At 36.9% G+C, this 19,215-nt stretch overlaps 1 protein-coding gene across 1 annotated transcript in view; it reads right to left on the bottom strand.

The window, feature by feature from the left end:
- The window catches only part of ADGRL4 (adhesion G protein-coupled receptor L4), an 80,080-nt gene that overhangs the window by 15,698 nt on the left and 45,167 nt on the right, over nucleotides 1-19,215 (bottom strand). Inside the window, 10 exon segments of the mRNA XM_068406901.1 lie at nucleotides 3,344-3,410; nucleotides 3,505-3,725; nucleotides 4,760-4,963; nucleotides 6,468-6,638; nucleotides 7,920-8,113; nucleotides 9,256-9,372; nucleotides 11,606-11,789; nucleotides 11,882-12,055; nucleotides 13,781-13,851; nucleotides 14,384-14,539. Coding sequence (XP_068263002.1) covers nucleotides 3,344-3,410; nucleotides 3,505-3,725; nucleotides 4,760-4,963; nucleotides 6,468-6,638; nucleotides 7,920-8,113; nucleotides 9,256-9,372; nucleotides 11,606-11,789; nucleotides 11,882-12,055; nucleotides 13,781-13,851; nucleotides 14,384-14,539 — 1,559 coding nt within the window.

The raw sequence follows: 19,215 nt of genomic DNA, 5'->3' as shown, positions 1-19,215 counted from the left end.
ACATTATTATTGTAAGATTGTATTACAAAAGAAAAGAAAATGTTCTAGGGATTTTTTTTTCATTTTCAGACCTTTTAGTTCTGGAGTTTATTATTTGTATTTGCCTCAATCAGGCATGGGTTGTGGTGTGTGTGAATGTTTGTCCCTTAAAGCTTGTGATAAACTCACTTTTCTATTAAAAAGTTTAAATACTTGTTATAAATAATTTTTCCATACTTGTATGCTTTGATCTAATCTACTGCATAGTTTTAGCTAAAATGGTTGTGGTTCTAAAGATTACAAATATTAGGAGGAAGAAATAAGTTGTAGAAATTATCTTCAGCTTGCAGCTTGCTTCACAAAGGTTTAAAACCCCCTTTCTTTGCTAACTCCATCTAAAGAGCTTCTGACCCACTCCTTTTCATGTACAGTCACCAATCTAATAATAATTTTTAGATGGGATCAATAAGGCCATTGCTTTGCACTTAAGAATTCTAATAGAACCTTAATATTAATAAGCAAACACCTTCAGAAGTAGAGTTACTTCTTAGGCAATCAAAGGAGAACTTAGTTTGTACTCCTGACAAACACTTGAGCTCCCTGTGCTTCACTATTACTGCAGATTTAAAGTCCAAGGATGTGTTTGAAACAATATGCCCTGAGACAGAAAATCCATTGGTACAGAACCGGTTCTGTTCTTCATCATTTACATGCTGTCTCAAAGGCATATTACAGTATAATCCAAACCACAAATCTCCTAGGTCCCCATTCACAGAAACTGAAGGCACCATTTGAGTACATGGGAATTTGTGATGACTATGAGTTTAATGTTTTTGTGCAAGAATCACACTTCTGGTGAGCGGCTCTCCAGAGATTTGGTATCCAAATCTCTCCAGGCTATCTTGGAAAACCTGTAAACTCAATGCTATTAGTAGATGAAGCTCAGGGTTAAAGGTAGGCTTGAAGCTGCCAGGTTTTGCAGTTTTCTATATGAGGGTTGTGGTGCTCTATCTGGTTATCCCAGAACAAAAATATTTCCTTTTCAGAGTCCTTAATTAGTAATTTATGGATTTTTTTTTTTTTTGCTTTAATTAGCTGTGGTCAGAAAGGAAATCTTGGAAAGAGATTGGCTTCTGTAATTAGGGCTTCCTGAGTGGCACTACTTTGTAAAGGATTTAATCTTTGTTATGGTGGTGCCCATGGAGTATGTTCAACAGGAAGACTGGACAAAGGAAACTGCCAACAACATGCCTTCCACAAAGCAGACGTCTAACAACTTCATCTTCTAGACACAGTGCCTATTTTCATAAGGTTTTCCATATTTCCCTCAGACAATAACCTGGACAGAGTGTGAGCAAATTACCTAGCTCGCTGCACTCTTTGAAAACATCCTTCTTGAAGTTCAGGCTTCAATTTGCTGTCACCCCATCAAAACAAGCTGTCAAAATGCTCAAAAAAATCACACAGCAGACGAAGCAGCTTGCTGAAAGTGGGTTGCCTTTCCTCCCAGGTCTAGCAGTGCATGATTATGAAGGGACAATAATAAAAGCATGCGAATACTGTGAAAACAAATTATCACAAAATACTTCCATAACACAGAAAAAAATAGCAAAAAAACCACAGGGCTGTTTGCTGTCCAGCTACAGCTCCTTTGTGTAACTTCACTTAGGCAAAGGAGTGGGAGGAAAAAAAGGGCCTGTATCAAATTCTACCACCTCCCCTTTTTCTGTTAATTCGCAGGTATTGCTGGAAGATCTGGAGTGCTCAAAGAATGGCTACAGGCCTCAGAGCCCAGCTTGCAGTATTTGCCCTTGCGGCCAGCTAGACTTATATCAAAGCCATTGCAGACCTGCTCTGCCTCTATACTGTGTAAATAAGATTCTGCATCAGGCACAGCTCAGCTGGAGGTAAAAACAGGGTTACAGATGCATAAATTTGGGGGATTTTGTATATTTTGATAATGCAGTTTTCCTGTGCTAGCAGTGTAGTGATAAATCACTGCCCATAAATCTTCACCTGAAGGCAGAGGAGGAACAGGAATGAGAGCAACAACAAAAAAATCCCAATCAAAGGTCCAAAAAGGAAACATGAAGTTTTCAGCTTAAACCTAGGAATTGTAAGAATGTCCTAGTAAAGGATGGTCTCTCCCCATGATTTTGTTTTACCGTAGTAACCTGTGGGCCACCAGGGCCATCTGACCCCAGAAGCACTGAGCCAAGGGATGTTACGGTGACTTGCCTCTCTGGAAGTCTGCTGTGCTCACCAGGAGTGTGAGATGGGGAGGCATCACCCTGCACTTGCATCTGGCAGGTTACTCCCAGCCTACCCCCAATCTACAGTAGGAATTTGGGGTGGAATTTGACCAGAATTATACCTGATACTTTATTCAGCTTTGAAATGGCTAATGTATTCAAATAAAACTGTTTTACTATCATCTTGTGTGTGTTAGGCACTGTCACTTCTTCCTTTTTACAAATCCTCACATTTATCACCAAATAGCTTAAAAAGCCACGAAGGGTTATAACTGACTTGACCATAGATGTCATGAGGCCTCACCATTGTACCTTCTCCTCCTGTTAGCTCCAGCTATTGCCAGATCACTGTCAATCCAGTCACACACAGTAATGCCCCATTACAGTTGGAATTGTTTGTTAAACTTTATAGCACTTAGAAATGCTTCCAAGGCACCAAAAATGTCTTGATTCAGAATGGAACACATAATACCTGCCAAATTTGCAGGTTTGAAGCCACTTCCAGTAAGAATTAGAAAGGCCCTCTTCACAGCTGAAATAGGGCTATCAATACTTGACTTGTCTGCCCATGTGAAATAGTGGGTTCTTTTCTCTGACGTCGCAATTTAGTTTAAAATAGCTTTGATGATGACAGGATACACGCGAGTGATAAAACCATAAAGACGACAGTCTAATCTTACAAAGATGACCGACTGATAAGAGATTAAGTCACACAACATTTGAAAAACCAGATTATCTGTCTGCTAGGATAGTGTCTGTGTACACCTCCTGCCGAGCCATGCTTAGATGCCAGTGACATACAAAGATGTTACCTCTTAAAAACCAGAAATGCTTCACAGAATTTCTCAAACCGTTGGGTTAAAAGAAATAAAGCAAACAAGAAAAAAAGATCTTATATTGAGCTTTTTTTTTCAAATGTTCATTTTTCAGGCTAGTAAAGTATTTAGATGTAGAGCATATAAATAATTTAGAGACACTATAAAAAGGTCTAAATTAGCCAATTCTGCCCTATAATTAGCACTCACAGCTATGCTGGCAATAGGTGGGTGATTATTAAACACCTTTTATTATCAGTTTTATGTACTACAATAAAAACCGAAAATTATACTTACAAGAATTATTAGACATGCTGGTCCTATAAAACTCCATATAAAGTTATTCTTTGTGCTGAGCCAACATCTGAAAAGTAAACAGCAGAAAATGCCTTGAAATGTGCAATTGTGACTGTTGCATCCTTATGTATGTTGATCTGGACATGGAAACAGTGGCTTACACTTCTGTGGTGCCATAGTACTTGTATCCCAGCGCGGCGGAGATTCCAACGACCACGGCTGGACTGACGTAGCCAAAGACATAGAAATTCTTGTGCAAGAAACCCTTGTTGTAGATGACTCCCACAACTATAAGGTAGAGGTGAATACCTTCAATGCACATCCATGCAAAAGCAGCTAGAAGGAAATAATGGAGTAATCCAGCAGTAATTGAACAGAAGAGCTAGAAAATCAATCAGAGAAAGCAAGAGTCATAATTCTATTAATATGTCTCTGTTAATATAACAGCATAAGCACAGCAACCTAGTCACTCTACAGTGGTGGTTTGGCTGCCCAGATGTAATGCTGATTGACAAGAACTTGGCCTATACCCACTAGCACACTTGTTCATTAGTGTTTTCTGTAGCAACTTGTAAAATAAAGAGACTACATTCAACTGTTAAAATTGGTGCACATCTTCCCAGAAAAGCATAAACAAATTGACAAGGTTGATCCCATAGGTACAGCTGAGTAGTCTATATGCTTTCCTGATCTAGACAAAGTTTACTTTTATGATTTTGAAAGAAATGTAATTAGACATTACAAGGAATTATTTCTGAAATAACATTTTTTGCTACAGTGTGTTTGTAAAATGTTATTTCTCAATAAATCAATACTGGAGTGCTACCTCAGGGATCATAGCTCATTTTTTTGAGAAAAGTTAAATTCTATTCAGCTATTTATGCTAGGGTTTTTTTTTGATAATTCATGCATAATTTAATTTCCTAAAGCTAATCTGAGATGCAAGAATCAACAGCCCAACTTGTATGAAAAGCAACAGGGACAGGTCAAGACCTCATACGTAGAAGGGAAGGAGGTCTTCTAGCCAACAGCGCAATATCTTAAATGCCAACTTGGGACAGCAGCTCTGGCCTGGCTTTTAGGGAAAATTGTCACCCAGAGAGCCACCAATGTGGCTTTGTACAGCATCCAAATGGATGTGAAAAGTGAAAACGCTAAACACCTTGAGACCACAGTCTTGGTTAAGGTGACAAAGTTTAAATGAAACCCAAATATACACTAATATACACCAGCTCAGAAAAAGGCCCTACTTCTTTAAATGACCATTTTACATTTTCTGTTACTAGACTGGGAAGTCAGTGTCACTAGAATATTCGTACTGATACTAGGAAATACTGGAAGTAGATGGAAGATCATATCTTATACTGTATATTTACTTTACAACACAAAATCAAGACACAAGTGAAAACTACCCACCTTATTATTGTTCATATTAATTCCAATCAGAAAAATAAGTTCCGCTAGGAAAAGGCTGCAGCAGAGGTTTTTGTGAATTGTCGTTCTAGTGCTTTGAATTTCACTGAAGAACCAGAACGTAAAAATGCACATGGAGAGGCAAATCAACGAAATAATTATTCCTAGCTGAGTGATTCTTGTAAGAATGTTATAATTTGTAACACCCTGGGGGAAAATTATAATATAATATTTAAAAGAATAGCTTTGTACCTTCTCAAGAAAGACCTCATTCTATAATACAGTTCTTTTCTTCTTTTCTACAAAATATTAATCAAAACAGTTTGTAGAGTTTCACTGCAAATGTACACTTTGGATAATCTAAAAAGTATTGTTTTCTTGTGAGACAGGTATAATTCTAGGGGAAATTAGTAATGAGCTGTATACATTCCTGCTCTTACATTTTCTGATATTTCTTAACAAACTTTTAATTAACATGAGTATGTCCTAACATGATTTTAAAAATCAGATCATTTTAGTGAATGACAAATACACTGGCAGTAGGACATACATTAATATGACATGACATTTTCTAACATAAAAGGACTTATCACAGAAGTGACAGAGAAGCAAAATTGAATAACCGTCTTACTGAATTTGAAACATGATCAAAACAAGACTCTGAAATAACAATCACTTCAAACACTATTCCAGATATGTAACATGAACATTCTCCAAAGAAACACAGGCTGTTTTAACATCGGATGTGAATATTTTCTGTATAGGAACACCGTTACATTTGCTGCTTGGTATTTGCGCAAAGAATCTCTGAAATACACAACTGTGTGTCAGCATAAGGATAGTATTCAGCTGACCATAAAATGTGTCTATTTTATTTTCTAAATAAAGGACCAAAGATTATTCTCCTTCCAGCCTTCCTTTTCAAAATAACTATATGAGTACCTGCAAAGGTTTTAAATCTGAACTGAAGACTTAAGATGCTATTTAGCAACCAGGAAACAGCCTCTATCAGCATGGAATTCACAGTGTGAGAGAACTGTCTCCATACACTATATTCAAGCTAATATTCTGCTTGCTGTCAGTTCTGATACCTTATAAAGCTGCCTTCTGAGGCAGGACCTGAGCTCCTGCAGATCACCACGTAGACCCTGGAAATCTATGGGGCCTCTTAATATACGAAGGATGTAAACTGAGTGGTTGTTCTCACGATTTTGTGCTGGTCATGAGTATTCACGTTTAATAGTCATAAACTTCAAACTGATTATGGTGTTGCAGGCTCTCAGGAGAGAATTTAAAGCAGATTTTTAGATGCCAAGGTTAGACAAATGGGTGGCAAAGTTTTGTGAAAGAGAAATATTGAGCCATATGGTTACTGACCACCAACGAATGCGAGCTAAATCCCACAGCAGTCTTAAACTGGGATTTAAAATTAAAAGCAATGCACCAAAAATAAGCACAACAGACTGTGTACTTGGAACAAGATACTTTGCTGCATCATTGCTCCGTAATACTGCAGAAAGGACATAAGGAAATTCAAACACATATGGGAGGAATTTTGTTTGCTCTGTGCACAGTAAATTGTGTGTTTGCTGAACAAAAACAAGGGACAACCTAAAGGGAGAAAAGTATGTAAGTTACACTGAAATAAAAACGTAAGGGACGAAAACAGGAGAAAATATCAGTTAAAACACTAAATTAAAATAGCACTTACAACAGAGCCACCTGAGGACATCAAAACAGCAAAATGAGTCAGATGATTGCATTTGCATGAGATATGAGTGGAGTTAAAATGCGTCAGCTCACAGCCTTCTGTAGCCCAGTTGCCATTCATTGTGTCTGCTGAGTAGTTCCAAAACACACATTTAATATCTTTATCTGCAGTCTGGAACAGAAACAAGATGTTTTACTGACGGCAAAAGGCAGGATATTTCCCATCAAGAGACCTTTCTTACTTTAGCCAGAGCAATTCACTAAAAATTACTTGTTACCGTTGGAAGGTTGGGAAACAAAAAGCACATTCTACAAGGCATATTCCAAGCAATTAAAACATGGCTGAGGATGGAATTATTTTACCCACACAGCTAACACCCCACCAAACATGCAGGCTAAGCAGGTTACTGAACCGTTCTGGAACTTGCAGAGGTGCTGGAATTTTTACCTACTGAGAACATTGTTATATATACCTCTGCACCTGCTGAACATGGACTAAACCCCAAGGTTACAGCCACATTGCTTGTCCTGCTCATAGTCCTTTCCAAACGAGCAGTTCAAAAACTGACACTTGTTCTGTGCATTTCACAAAGTAGTCTGGGAGAAAGCCAGGGTCATATCACACCTGTTATATCAGGTGTGATGACACTGATGAATAAGACCATTGGTATTATTTATTATGGTTAGTGCTTACTAACAGTAGTCAAAGATAAGGTCCCCACTGTACTAGATGCTGTATAAATATATGCAAATTTATATAAAGGTGATTTTTAGCTCAAATATTAGAAGGCAAGTAACAAATTTAAAAGCTGCATAACCATGGTCAACACCTTGCTCCACTGCCCACCTCCCTACAGAGTCTCACTTTCTTGTTATGCTTCTGATAATTCTTTATGGTCTGTAAGATGATTCTTCACATAGAAGTGAAGTCAGTAAAATCTATATATACTGGAAGTAAAGCTCTCAGTTTTAAATTAATGTGTTCAGAATTCAGAAATAATAAAGTTGCAATACTATAGGTTCTGCTATTAACTCCTAGCTGCAGGTTAACTTTTTGCATTAACTTTGAAGCATTTCTTCATTTTTTTTAGTATGCTTTTTTAACCATCTGATAAACTTTCTGAAAAAACCCACCTAAATACAGAATAGTCAGGATCCTGTAATATTCTCTGGTTCAGGCATCTACATTTTATTCATACAGCAACACAGCAAAGATGCCATTGTTGCCCTTGCTTTAGTCCCATACCACTTTTCAGCTGTATCATATTTAGTATATTGCACTTAGGATGTCACATTTGAGATTGACATTTATTTCTCTAAGAAGATTAAACTCATGTCAGCAAACAACAGAATTATGTCTCAATATATCATACACTGCAGGTATGGTTACATTACGTATATTAAATGATTAGCTATTGTTTTATTTGAAGTTGATAATAAAAAACCTCCTTACCTTGGCATACTTTAAGGTAAATGTTATTTTCTCGAGCTCATAGAGTGTAGGTGGATTTGAGCTAATTGCAACAGCTACAACTGATGAGCTTACTGTCTGTCTCTGCTCTGAAGTATCTTTCAAGGAGCGATTTTTAGGCGATGATAGCAAAGAACCAATATTGCCATACCGCAGAAAGACAACTGCAACGGTGCCTATCAATCAAACAGTCCATGTTTAGTAGTTTGTGGGTTTTTTATAGAAGAACAAAATTGAAGACATTAAGGAAACAATAAACAATCGACATTATTACTGCTATTGCATAAAATATGCAAAACAGATGGAATTTTTGTGGAATACTTATAAAAAGGTTTCAGAGACAATGATATATAGCTTTATTTAAAACAAAGTAACTGCCATTAGAAATAAAAATGTGTGTTTGCATTGGAAATTCAATTAGATCTATGCATATATATTTTTTTCTGGAGTAACGTATGCTTGCTGCTGTTCTGCAATTGGCTACACATGTGGTGTCAGGTCTCATAAACTAAAATGACTCAGACCTGAGGTAAATACTGGGCCTCTCTGAAGTACGTGGCTTGCTTTGGCTTCCATTACAGTGGGGCCAGGATGGAAGACACACAGGGAAAAACAAAGCAAAAGGTATTTTAGGATGCAGTGCTGATCTGAAAAAATGTTGTGCTTTTTCTCTCTGGTACCAAGATAAACCATATTTTTACATACTGATAGGTGGTAAGATTCAGACTAACTGGAAGATTAAGACTTAAAAAAAAAAAATCTTTTCTGTGTTTATTAGGTTAGAAGATTTAATTCCAGAGCTGTTTAAACACATTTATTATTTTTAATGATGAAAGTAGTTGTAAAGCCATTTCTGTATTTTTAGTGAAGACAGTAGTTGTAAGCCATTTCTGTAGTGCTCTGAGGTCCAAGCCAAGATCTGGACCCTGCTGGTTTTGGTACTGAAGAATACATGATCTTGCCCCAGTGAGCTACTCTCTAAGTAGAAAAGATGCACCAATATTTGGAGGGCAACTGACAGAGAGTTGAAGGGGCCAGTCCAAAGTCACACCACAGATCTGTGGCTGAGACAAGGAGAAGTCTCAGAAACATGAGTTTTAAAACTCACTAGATACTCATTGTGCCACCAGAAATGTTAGAAATATCAGTCTTGAGACAATAAAGGGGTAGGTGAGATAATGATAAAAATACCTTGACTCTTGTGTAGTTAGCAGGGCTGAAGCTCAGTCTTGGTAAACTGCTCATTTTGTTATTTACTAGTGGGTACAAGTCTCAAGGTGTTTATTAACCCACCTACTCTCTAACCATTTTTTCTTACCATTAGGATGAGATTCCTCTCTCTTCTTTGGAGAGATCTTTATGTAATCTTCCCCCGTGTATACATGAGGGTGAATGTGTTTCATGTGGTGTGAATCAAAAGCAAAAACCTTGAGTGCTGCAAAAGGAGAAAAATACTGTACAAATCACAGCTCCATTATGGTCTACCATAATTTACAGTTGGGTTAATAAATGTGCTATTGGATTGCATAATTACCGTGAATTTTGAGAATATATAATTGTGCCAAATATTTCAAGAAAAATGCTATTAATATAGCATGTTTGCTTAAAACTCTATGTTTTGTTATTTTCATGCATACATTTTGCTCTCATACTTTTTACTCTTTCCATGAAAAATATAGTCTTTTATTTACCTTGCTTTAAATTAGGAACTGCAAAGAATAATGTAGGTTACTTTAGGAAGAGCTATTGCTTTATTAAAAATACATTTCTGAAAGTGACCACAAATCACAATTATAAAAAGCAAAGCAAGAAATTCTCTACTGAATAGTAACGTTTGATAAAAGCCAATTTTTGAAAAGTGTATATTTTATAGTTATCTATCCATGCTACCAAATGCACATTGCACCATGAAATAATGATGTGTCTTGTCAAAAAGCAAACAAACAAGTATCACCCCTCAGGACAAAAACTACATTAGAGGACATTGAGCTCTTTACTTGGTTCATTATAGTGCTGAGTTTCAATCACCCAGGATGGGAATAAATAAAAGTCAATTGGGCCTTTTTCAAAAAACAGAACAAAACAACAACAAACAAAGCTAAAACTTGACTGATGGAGGAATATCACTAAGCTAGACCATCTGCATTGCTTATAGCACAGCACACAAAAATAATATGAGCTATTCAATAGACCAGCTGTCAGAAAATGTTTGTCAGGATGTAAGAAATAGTTTTCTGTGGCTGGAGTTTTGAAAAGCTTGTAGCTCAAGAGATTGCACCATAAAAAGCAGTGGAGAGAGAGGGGTAATGTTGTTGGTCTTGTCCCAAAATAGATGTGTGGGGCATGTATAAGCCCCGTAGAAAGTATATTCATGCTGAGAATCAAAACCAAAACATTTTAGTGTTTGGGACCAGTTTGGAAAAGAGCTCATAGAATTTCCCATTTTGGAACAAAAGCAAGTCAAAAAATGATCTATCTTTCAACATGGAAATTCCTTCCCATTCTCTTTATCAGCTTTTTTTCTTCGCCTTGGTCTAACTGATGTCCGCACTGCCACCAGAGGCTGCACCCGAATCCTCTCTCTTCTTGACGTTCATGGCCTCAGCTCTGTGGCCATGAGAGTGTCTGCTCTCAGCCGGGGTGGCAGGGGAAGAAAGCTTTTACAGCCAGCCTCTGACACCGCTCTGGATCTGCCGCACACCCAGGGGTGCTCTGCACTAACATATATCTTCTTCTATAGAGTCGAGGTCATGGAACTAATCCCTCCCTATTTTTCCATCACTCTTGCTAATTTAGTTTTAGAAAGGTGAGGGAAAAACAGGTGGTTCGACCTGCCTCGGGTCCAAAGGAGGAATCTTTCCCATCAAGCCATCTTATAAATTGGCAAACCAGTAAGAGGCACTGAAGGACTGTACTGAATCTAAAATAAGAAATCAGGCCACATACAGTTTGAGTACATTCAGAAAAACAAAAATGAAAGAGTGGCCATTGCCAAAGGAATCAGCAATGCTTTATTAGGATTTTCAAAAACGGCTGGTGTTAGCCTTACTCTGCTCCCATTGAAGGAATGGTAAAACTATTATTACCACAGGAAAATCAGTAAGAGTTGGTGTGAAGACACCAACACAGAGGGGCAAGGCAGGAGAGCAAAATGATGCAGTTGAGACTAACCAAGTCTCCTCCTCTGAAAATGAGAAATTTCTCTGAAAATAAAGCCACGCAAGATTGGACTCATTAGGCACAATCCTTATTCCAAATTCATTTACAATACCTGCACTGAACCAAAAAGAGTAAAAATCTGTATAGAGCAAATCCAATTTTCATTCCACTAGTGTTTTTATGCATATAAAATGCACAGGATAATTTTGTGCATATAAGATGCATCCAGATTCACTGTGACTGTGTGACTATAATGAGAGATTGAAAGAGATTCTAAAAGGACAACTTCTCACAGCCACTCAAGTTTTTTCTGGGCTCTGGGCTCAAATGTTCAATCTTTGAAAATTATGATACCTACACTGAAAGTCAGGTGTTAGTTATGAAACTCATACAAATTAACACCTGTGTGTTTCAAATAACACCATTTCTAATCTTCTTAATTGTGCTGAAAGACTCCTCAGTGTAATCCACATCTAAAGTATACCTTAGATTAATTTTCTTTATCTTACCTATGTCACTTGCATTAGCATCTAGCTGTGTTGTCTTTTTGAAGTTCTGCGACATGAGAAGCGTCGCTTGTTCTGCAGTATGCAGCAGCTTAGTCAGGCTCCGTCTTTGGTTATCTATAGGAAGAGCTTCCCAGGCTGCAATTTTGTCTTTTTGTAAAAAATTGTTCACAGTGTTAACAAAAGTCTGTAAATAAAAGAATATTTTTAAGCAGAAGAGTCATACACTATTTGTAAAATAAGAAAAAAACTTACAAGTTTAAGGCTTGATCCACTCACATTAATGGTTGTATTACGAAGTGCTTCATTGTCAGAAATAGAGTAATGCATGGTATTCAGTGATGAATAAGACAGTGCTTCAACATATGAAATCACATCTACAGGCAAAAGTGGTCCCAAAGTATTCTTATTAATTTCTTGCAGCATCTCCAGGGGTGTTTTTAAATGGCTAATCTGAAAAATACAAGAACTCATATCTTAATGAAACAAGTAAAGTCACATTTGTGCAAGTGAAAGTAAACCCAATGCAAATGACTGATTTCTGTGAATTAACATGCTGGCTTTTAAGATGCTTGTGCATAAAAAGAGGCACTGATTAAATCAACAGGTTGACCTATAAAGTAATGGTGTTACACATGTCTGGTATGACCCTAACAAGCAACTATGATTAAAAAAAAAAAGTAATGTGCTATCATTACACTTTTTTTTTTTTTTTACTACTGCAGCTTAGTTTCATTTATCCTAATTCTCCAAAATGAACTGGTAAATGTTCTGCAAAAATAATTACATCTCAGTGATATGGTTACTCCGTTGACTTTTCTGCTAAAGTTTAGCTGAAGAGGTGGGAGCAGATGGGCAGTATTTTTATATTTTGTAGTTGTTTTGTTTTTTCAAATGCAGATTATAAAGCATGTAGTTTAGTGAAACTGTACTGCCTATTTCACCTTCACTGCTTCAGTTTATGAACTGCTAAATGCATTTATATAAAACAATTACTTTAGAAAGTAATAGGCTAGAGAGGGTGAGATGAAGATTAAGATTGCAAGTTTCAGTCTCATGGCTGAATAAGAAAAGAATTCTTACTTCACGATACTGAGATCTAATGATTTTATCCATCAAAAACCCCCTCAACACCTGATTTTGTAAGATCTGTATTCTCTGCTGCTGAACAGCTTTTATGGGGCTTGCTTTGTCTTTGACTACAGCTGACTAGAACCAGAACATGGGCTAAAAATCAGGCTAAAATCTGCCACACTGTTATTTACATAAAATTGAGGGGTTTTGACTTATTACTTTGATTTAAGTTTAGTTTTACTTCATATTTTAAAAAAAACTCATGGCATTTACCATGTCTTTGTGCGTAAACGTGATAAGCATGTATTATATTTAAAATAATGTATTACATTGCAGGTTAACATAGAAAGCATGTTAATATGACATGTATCTTACACTAGGTAAATAAAAGCCTTTAAATTAATATCTTTCTAAATCTTGTAACTTTGGCAAACTGCTTAATATAAAATGCAAACATATACAATTTGTTTTAATTTATTCATGCTTAGTTTTCATTTATCCTTTTAAATTAGACAATACTATAGCTGTAGATTAATTAATAGTGAATTCATTAATATTTTTTTAATTTGCTCCAGGATTCTCTGCTTCAGTGAAAAAAATCTTGAGTCCATAGTCTTGGAGTCTATAAATTGTGTACCACTTTACATACTTTGCTTTAAAGAGTAAATATACTAGTATACCAGGATGTTATTGCTCCATTTTCTATTTTGTCACTTGTTGACATTACTTTTGTAAGCTATCTCGCTGCCTTTCACTCTGAACAAGCAAATAATTTCACATCAGTAAATGCAGCAATGTGTAACTTCCGAAATTACAGAAACAGTTGAGTGATTACCACACTTCTGAATTTTTCATGCATCATGACTCACTTTGCTGGAAACAGAACACACAGATTCCCAGCAAGTTATTATCATGATTTGAACATACAACCCAGTTCAAATAATTTGAAATTATTAAAAAGACTTCTGTAAACATGCTTAAGTTCAATTGTATGCTTCAAGCATTTGTTAAAAGCTCCTTAAGAACTATTGTAACTGAAATAACAGTTTCAGATAGAAACAATTAAAAGATTTGGAAATTAATCTATAAACCAATGCTACTTACTCCAGCTAAAGTTCTATTAATATGTTCAGTCATGCAGTCTTTGTGTAACTCACACTTGGCCTTCGAATTTTCTGTAGGAATTAAAAAGAAACTAATTATATTTTGCATTTTAATCAATATTCAAGATATACTCATTGTAAGAGCTCTTGTCTGAGCAATTGCCCAAACCACCAGTATTCTGAATTTATGCACATAAGACACAGCACTCCATTCTCGAACTTCAACTATTAAGACTTTTTCTTGGCCAAAGTTACAACACTAGACAGGACTCTGAGCTTTTGTTTTACTCAAACAAAAGGTAGAGAAATTTGGCCTCTTTCCTTGGGATTTCCACAGGTGAAGTTAAAAGACAGTTCAAATTTACAGAGAGGAATACAGATCTGACAACTATGAGGAGGTATCCATTACTTCAAATGGATTTCATCACACTGGTTAGCAAAAATACATTTATGAAAGATTCTATTCTCAGGAAATGTAGATGCCGCTGCTTCGCCTCTTTTTCACGTCTTGCTGATTAATCTAACTGAAGATAAAGAGGCAGCGGTGGGTTTCTCAGAAGATGTAGCTCTATAATAACACATAAACCTTTATAATATCATGTACCTTGGCAGGAAGTGCCATCATTTGGCTTAAACTGCAATTTTCCTGTGGATGGTTGATAACCTTCCTTACAGGAGCAGTTAAACCCTCCATCCACGTTTTCACATTTTGCATGATCTCCACAGGCAACAGTTCCTTCATTGCTGCACTCATCTACATCTGCAAATATAGTGAGAAATTGAATTTTTTATTAAGTATTTACAGACTAACACCTTGCTGTTTTGTTGATAATAGCCCTGCACACTGCAAGCAATTTCATAATAAAATTTCATGGAACAAAAAAAGCAAAAACTAAAAAGGCAAACTTAATGGCAAAACATCTCCCAATTATAATACTTAGGGATTAGAAGGATAAACCATAATTGATCATATTTTTATACCATCACTTTTATTACTATATAATACTGCATTGTTCATATTTTAAAACCATGAGTTTAATATTAATTCTATCATAACAAAATGCTCTGCATGATGCAAATCATCTCAAATCCATTTTCCAGAGATTAGACTAAATAGATTTTCTCAGCCTTATGATTCAGTTACAAAAGAGAAAGAAAACAGCAGCCTTTTCTTTTAAGTCATGGCTTTAAAAAGATGCTACGAAAGATCACTCTATCCATCTCGTTAATCTAAAATTTAAACTCTGTGCCCTTTAAAGTGCTTGGCATGTCTTTTTTTTTAATCCACATTTAAATTACATTTGCCTAAAATGGCTTTTGTGCCTCTAAATAATTTGCTATTAGGTAGACAGGTTGAGTAACAGGGTGGGGCACAGTCCAAGAGTAAAACCGATGAATTCCAGTAAGGGAATCCATGAACTGATCAATTTAGGAGAGCTAGGTAGTAACTCTCTGGCTGGAGTAGGGATTATTTTGCATTATTTGGTTGGCTGAGGATAAAGATCAAATAACTCAATGGAGAAAGTAAACTGGGAACAATACCAAATAATTCTGAAGAATGAAGTAATGGACTGTGAAATGCTGTGCTGGAAAGGAGAAAAGAGTGAACAGCTTTGGGACAGGTAAATCTGACAAAAAGGGCTGAAAAATGAAGACGTGACACGTGAGCAGATTTAAAGGAACAGCCTCAGAGGAGAAGAGGCCGAGAACTGAACTGAAGGACAGTGAAGGTAGAGAGGGGAATGGGCGAAGTAGAGAGGAAGAGAACCCAAGTTAAGAGCTAACATGACACTGAATTTGGGAAAGAAATCGGTGAAAAAGGAGAACTGACTAACCGATCAGTGGAGGAGAATAGCTATCTGAATTGATAGGATGCCTTTGTGCATCCAGACGGGTTTTAAGAACAGATAGAAAGCATATAGAGGGGCTGGAAATGCGCTATTAGCATGTAGGAACAATTTTGCACTCTTATTTTGATACATGATTGTTGATGGTTTTCAAAAAGGAATGTAACAAAAATGAGCAATAATGCATGTGAAATAAGGTTCCTAGAGAAACGGAAATTGTGGAAGAACAGAAAAATGTACTGCATATCTGTGGATATATCTAGGGAATGCAGAAAGATACCTGGGGGCTGTCTGCCTATTTCGACAGCATTTTTGGTAACTTCGTAGAACATTCTTTACTAATGGCAAGAGAGACTCCATAAATAACCAGATGAATGTGCGGTGTTTGTGTTTTTTTTTTGTATACGTGGCAAATGTAAAATGCAGTTAAACTTTCAATGGAGTATCCCAACAGTTTCTGCATCCACACACTTTTTGCTGTTTTGTGCTGAATGCCCCAGTTTCCTTTCTTCTGTCCACAATCCTAGAGGACTTCCTGGGGTTCAAGGAGATGGTTGAGGTTCCACCTCACTTTCATATCTCTATTTTCCTCACTGAGCAGTGGCCCTGATTTGCCCCTCAGCTGCTGTGTTTTAAGCCCAATGTTCAGAAGCTCCCATTGAAAGCTGTTCAGACTCCTGCACAGCACAGTGGGAAGGAGAGGTGGGGATGGAAGAACATTTGCCCTCCCCAGCACAACCACCTCTGCTCTTCAAAGAGGGCTGCCAAGGAGGCTGTGTGTCTGAATGGGTTGGCGCAAGCAATGAAGTTTAAAGTATGAGGTTATTATAATTATCAGCATTAGGGCAATAGTTTGTTTCCATAGTTAATGCTCAAAACTGCAAATGTTTCTTGTTAATAAGCTGAGTTTTGCATTATCCATATTTGTATGGTTTCTGTGAGCTCAGTATTCATGGTCATGGAGCTAACCATGCTGTACATAAACAAATCTGGCAAAAGTGAAGAAAAGGAGGGGGCGAAAGCATGATGTAGTGCTACACACAGGCTGCCTCATAATTAAATGCTGTCATTTAAAGACATAAGGCTAAAGTTCATACTCTTGGCATTTAAATAACCTCTCACATCAGTAAATTATTATAAAGCTCTTTTTGAAACAAGTAGGTGCCTGTCAGTGCCCTGTTGTGTGACTCTGTGTGAGACAGACAAACTTCGAATGAATTGAAGTGGCAAGGGTGAAAACCAGTTGGTATAACAAGAACACACATCAGCCTTTTACCAAAGATTTCTTTGGCCTTGTCAGCTACACGGAGAAGGACATGTACATCTTAACAAGATATTCAGCATGTAACACAGTGCTAAAACACCAGCAATTTACAACAAGCTTTGCTGAAACTTACAATGACTTATAAATAAATAAATATTTGAATACTTTCCAGACTACCATTGCTAAGTATCAGGTTTCCATGTAATTTACTGATGCAAGTATTTCAAAATTATTATGATAATTTGCATTTCATGAACCTAGTTTGATAAATCATTTGTCATTATTGGGCATTCATACAAATTACCCTTCTTTTTGTAATTATGTCAGATATTAAGTGTAACGGACATTTTAATGAGAACTCAGGCTTATCCAAAACAACAGCAGAAACTCAAGCACCAAGGCACATTTCTGGCAAGAGGATGGCTATTTAAAGTCTGATAGAGACACCCTGTTGAGTGTATGCAAATAGACGTTCTGCAGTTGAGTTGTCCATATGGAATGAGTCCGTATCACACCTATCTAATTTACTGTTTCCTGAAAAAAAAAAATCTCCTGGATGACAAATTAAAAGGCAATATGCCTGCTCTTGCAAGGTACTAATCAGCTTCATATCCCTTTTAAATCAATGAGATTGTCAGGGGCAGCCAACAGTCTGTGACAGTTGCAAGAATGCTGCTTTTAAGTTCCTGCTTTGAAATACTGTGTGCAGTAGCTGTAAGTTTTTGTTTCTTTATATTTTGTAGTTATGTCTTTTTAACTGAATATGCAATTGTTGGACCACACATGGACAACAGCTTGTCAGTGCTTTCAGCAATTCAATTTTACTGGAGCTTTGGGGTGAGGATCTCAAACTGTCCTCCTTGATCTACTATGGGAGCAGGACTGAGCTGCCAAGGCTTGTGTGAGCAGTCTTCACAGACAACGTTCCTGAGCAAAGGTCGAAGAACAGCAGCTTTTTAAACAGAAGAGCATTTGCCATAGCTGTGCAAAAAGCCTGGCCTTTTAGTAAATATTCAAAACAAATCCTGGAGCTGAACTTTGAAGCTTTTATAATAGCTCCGATCAGAAAAAAAATATCACCAACACCACTTAGGCTAGTGTGAAAATAGATTTATAACCTTTTATTTTATTTCTGTGCTTTGTCACTCCTCATTTACTGCAGCAGGCAAGGAAATTCCAATTAAATTAAAAGTACTGAGAACAGTTATTATGTGCAGTCTTGCCAATTACTGGATTGTACCTACATCGCTTTGATTCTTCACCAGTCAGTCAAGACAGCTTGATGTCTACATTATACCTTCTGCTTATTAGTAGCTTGCAAGTGATTGAAAAGTCCAATCGCAAAGGACTAGATGTTCCCTCCCTGTGTCTCCATACTGTGGAAGGCAGCAGCACACATAGTAGAAATGAAAAAGCCTATGAATGGCACAGGTAAAAGAAAAGTTAGCAATGTGGCATAATGCCATATCCCATCCACTGTACAACTCTCCTGCCTCAGAAAATGATGCAATGGAGAATGGGTGGTTTCCCAGTACTGTCAGAAGAAGCTGAGAAAAACCTGAAGAAAACTAATAGCATGTTCCTGGAAAAGGCAGAGTGGCACGGATGTCACTTTGATTTTACAGATGGCCATTTTCACATTGTTACTCTGTTGGCTGGGGTGAAAAAAGTAGGTTTATATTTCACCTTTTTATCCGCAGCTGAACATTCAATAAAATGTGAAGTCTAAGGAAAAACCATGACTTTTACACAGTAAATAGATTTTAATAGCTCACATTCAGAAAAATATCATCTTCAGAAATATCACATCTCTGCATTCCTCTTTTTTTTTCCTTCTCCATTTCCTTTCTCCTCTTTTTTCCTCTCTCCCTTCCTACCCTTCAGTTCCTCCTCTATCTGCATGTTTTGTTGTCGTCTCTTCACCAGTTCTGCCTGATAACATGGATGAAATACTGCTGACCCTCAAATCAAAATTCAACATTCTGGTTGGATTGAAGGTGAACTGACATTTCCCAAAGCTGTTGTCCCAAGTTTTCTTTTGATCCACTATCTTGAGACTTATAAACACTTTATATTCGGAAGTTTAATATAGTATCCAAAGAGGAGAGGAATGCACACGCGTATGCACATGGACTTTGACGTGGACTCTCACACATGGTGATGTACCACACTTGCACCACTGGGAACTCCAGGTAGGTTTGCTGGGATTTGACTATAAGCAAACAGATTGCATAATGGCATACTCTTCAAAATTCAGCCACTGTATTTTCAAAGTTACTGCCATACACATTATACATATATATTAAAAAGAAAGCTTAAGACTTC

Source organism: Nyctibius grandis, chromosome 8 (assembly GCF_013368605.1).
Source record: "Nyctibius grandis isolate bNycGra1 chromosome 8, bNycGra1.pri, whole genome shotgun sequence".
Classification (NCBI taxonomy): Eukaryota; Metazoa; Chordata; class Aves; order Nyctibiiformes; family Nyctibiidae; genus Nyctibius; species Nyctibius grandis.
Note: the sequence above shows the minus strand (reverse complement) of the source record. Positions and strands in the feature narration are given on the sequence as shown.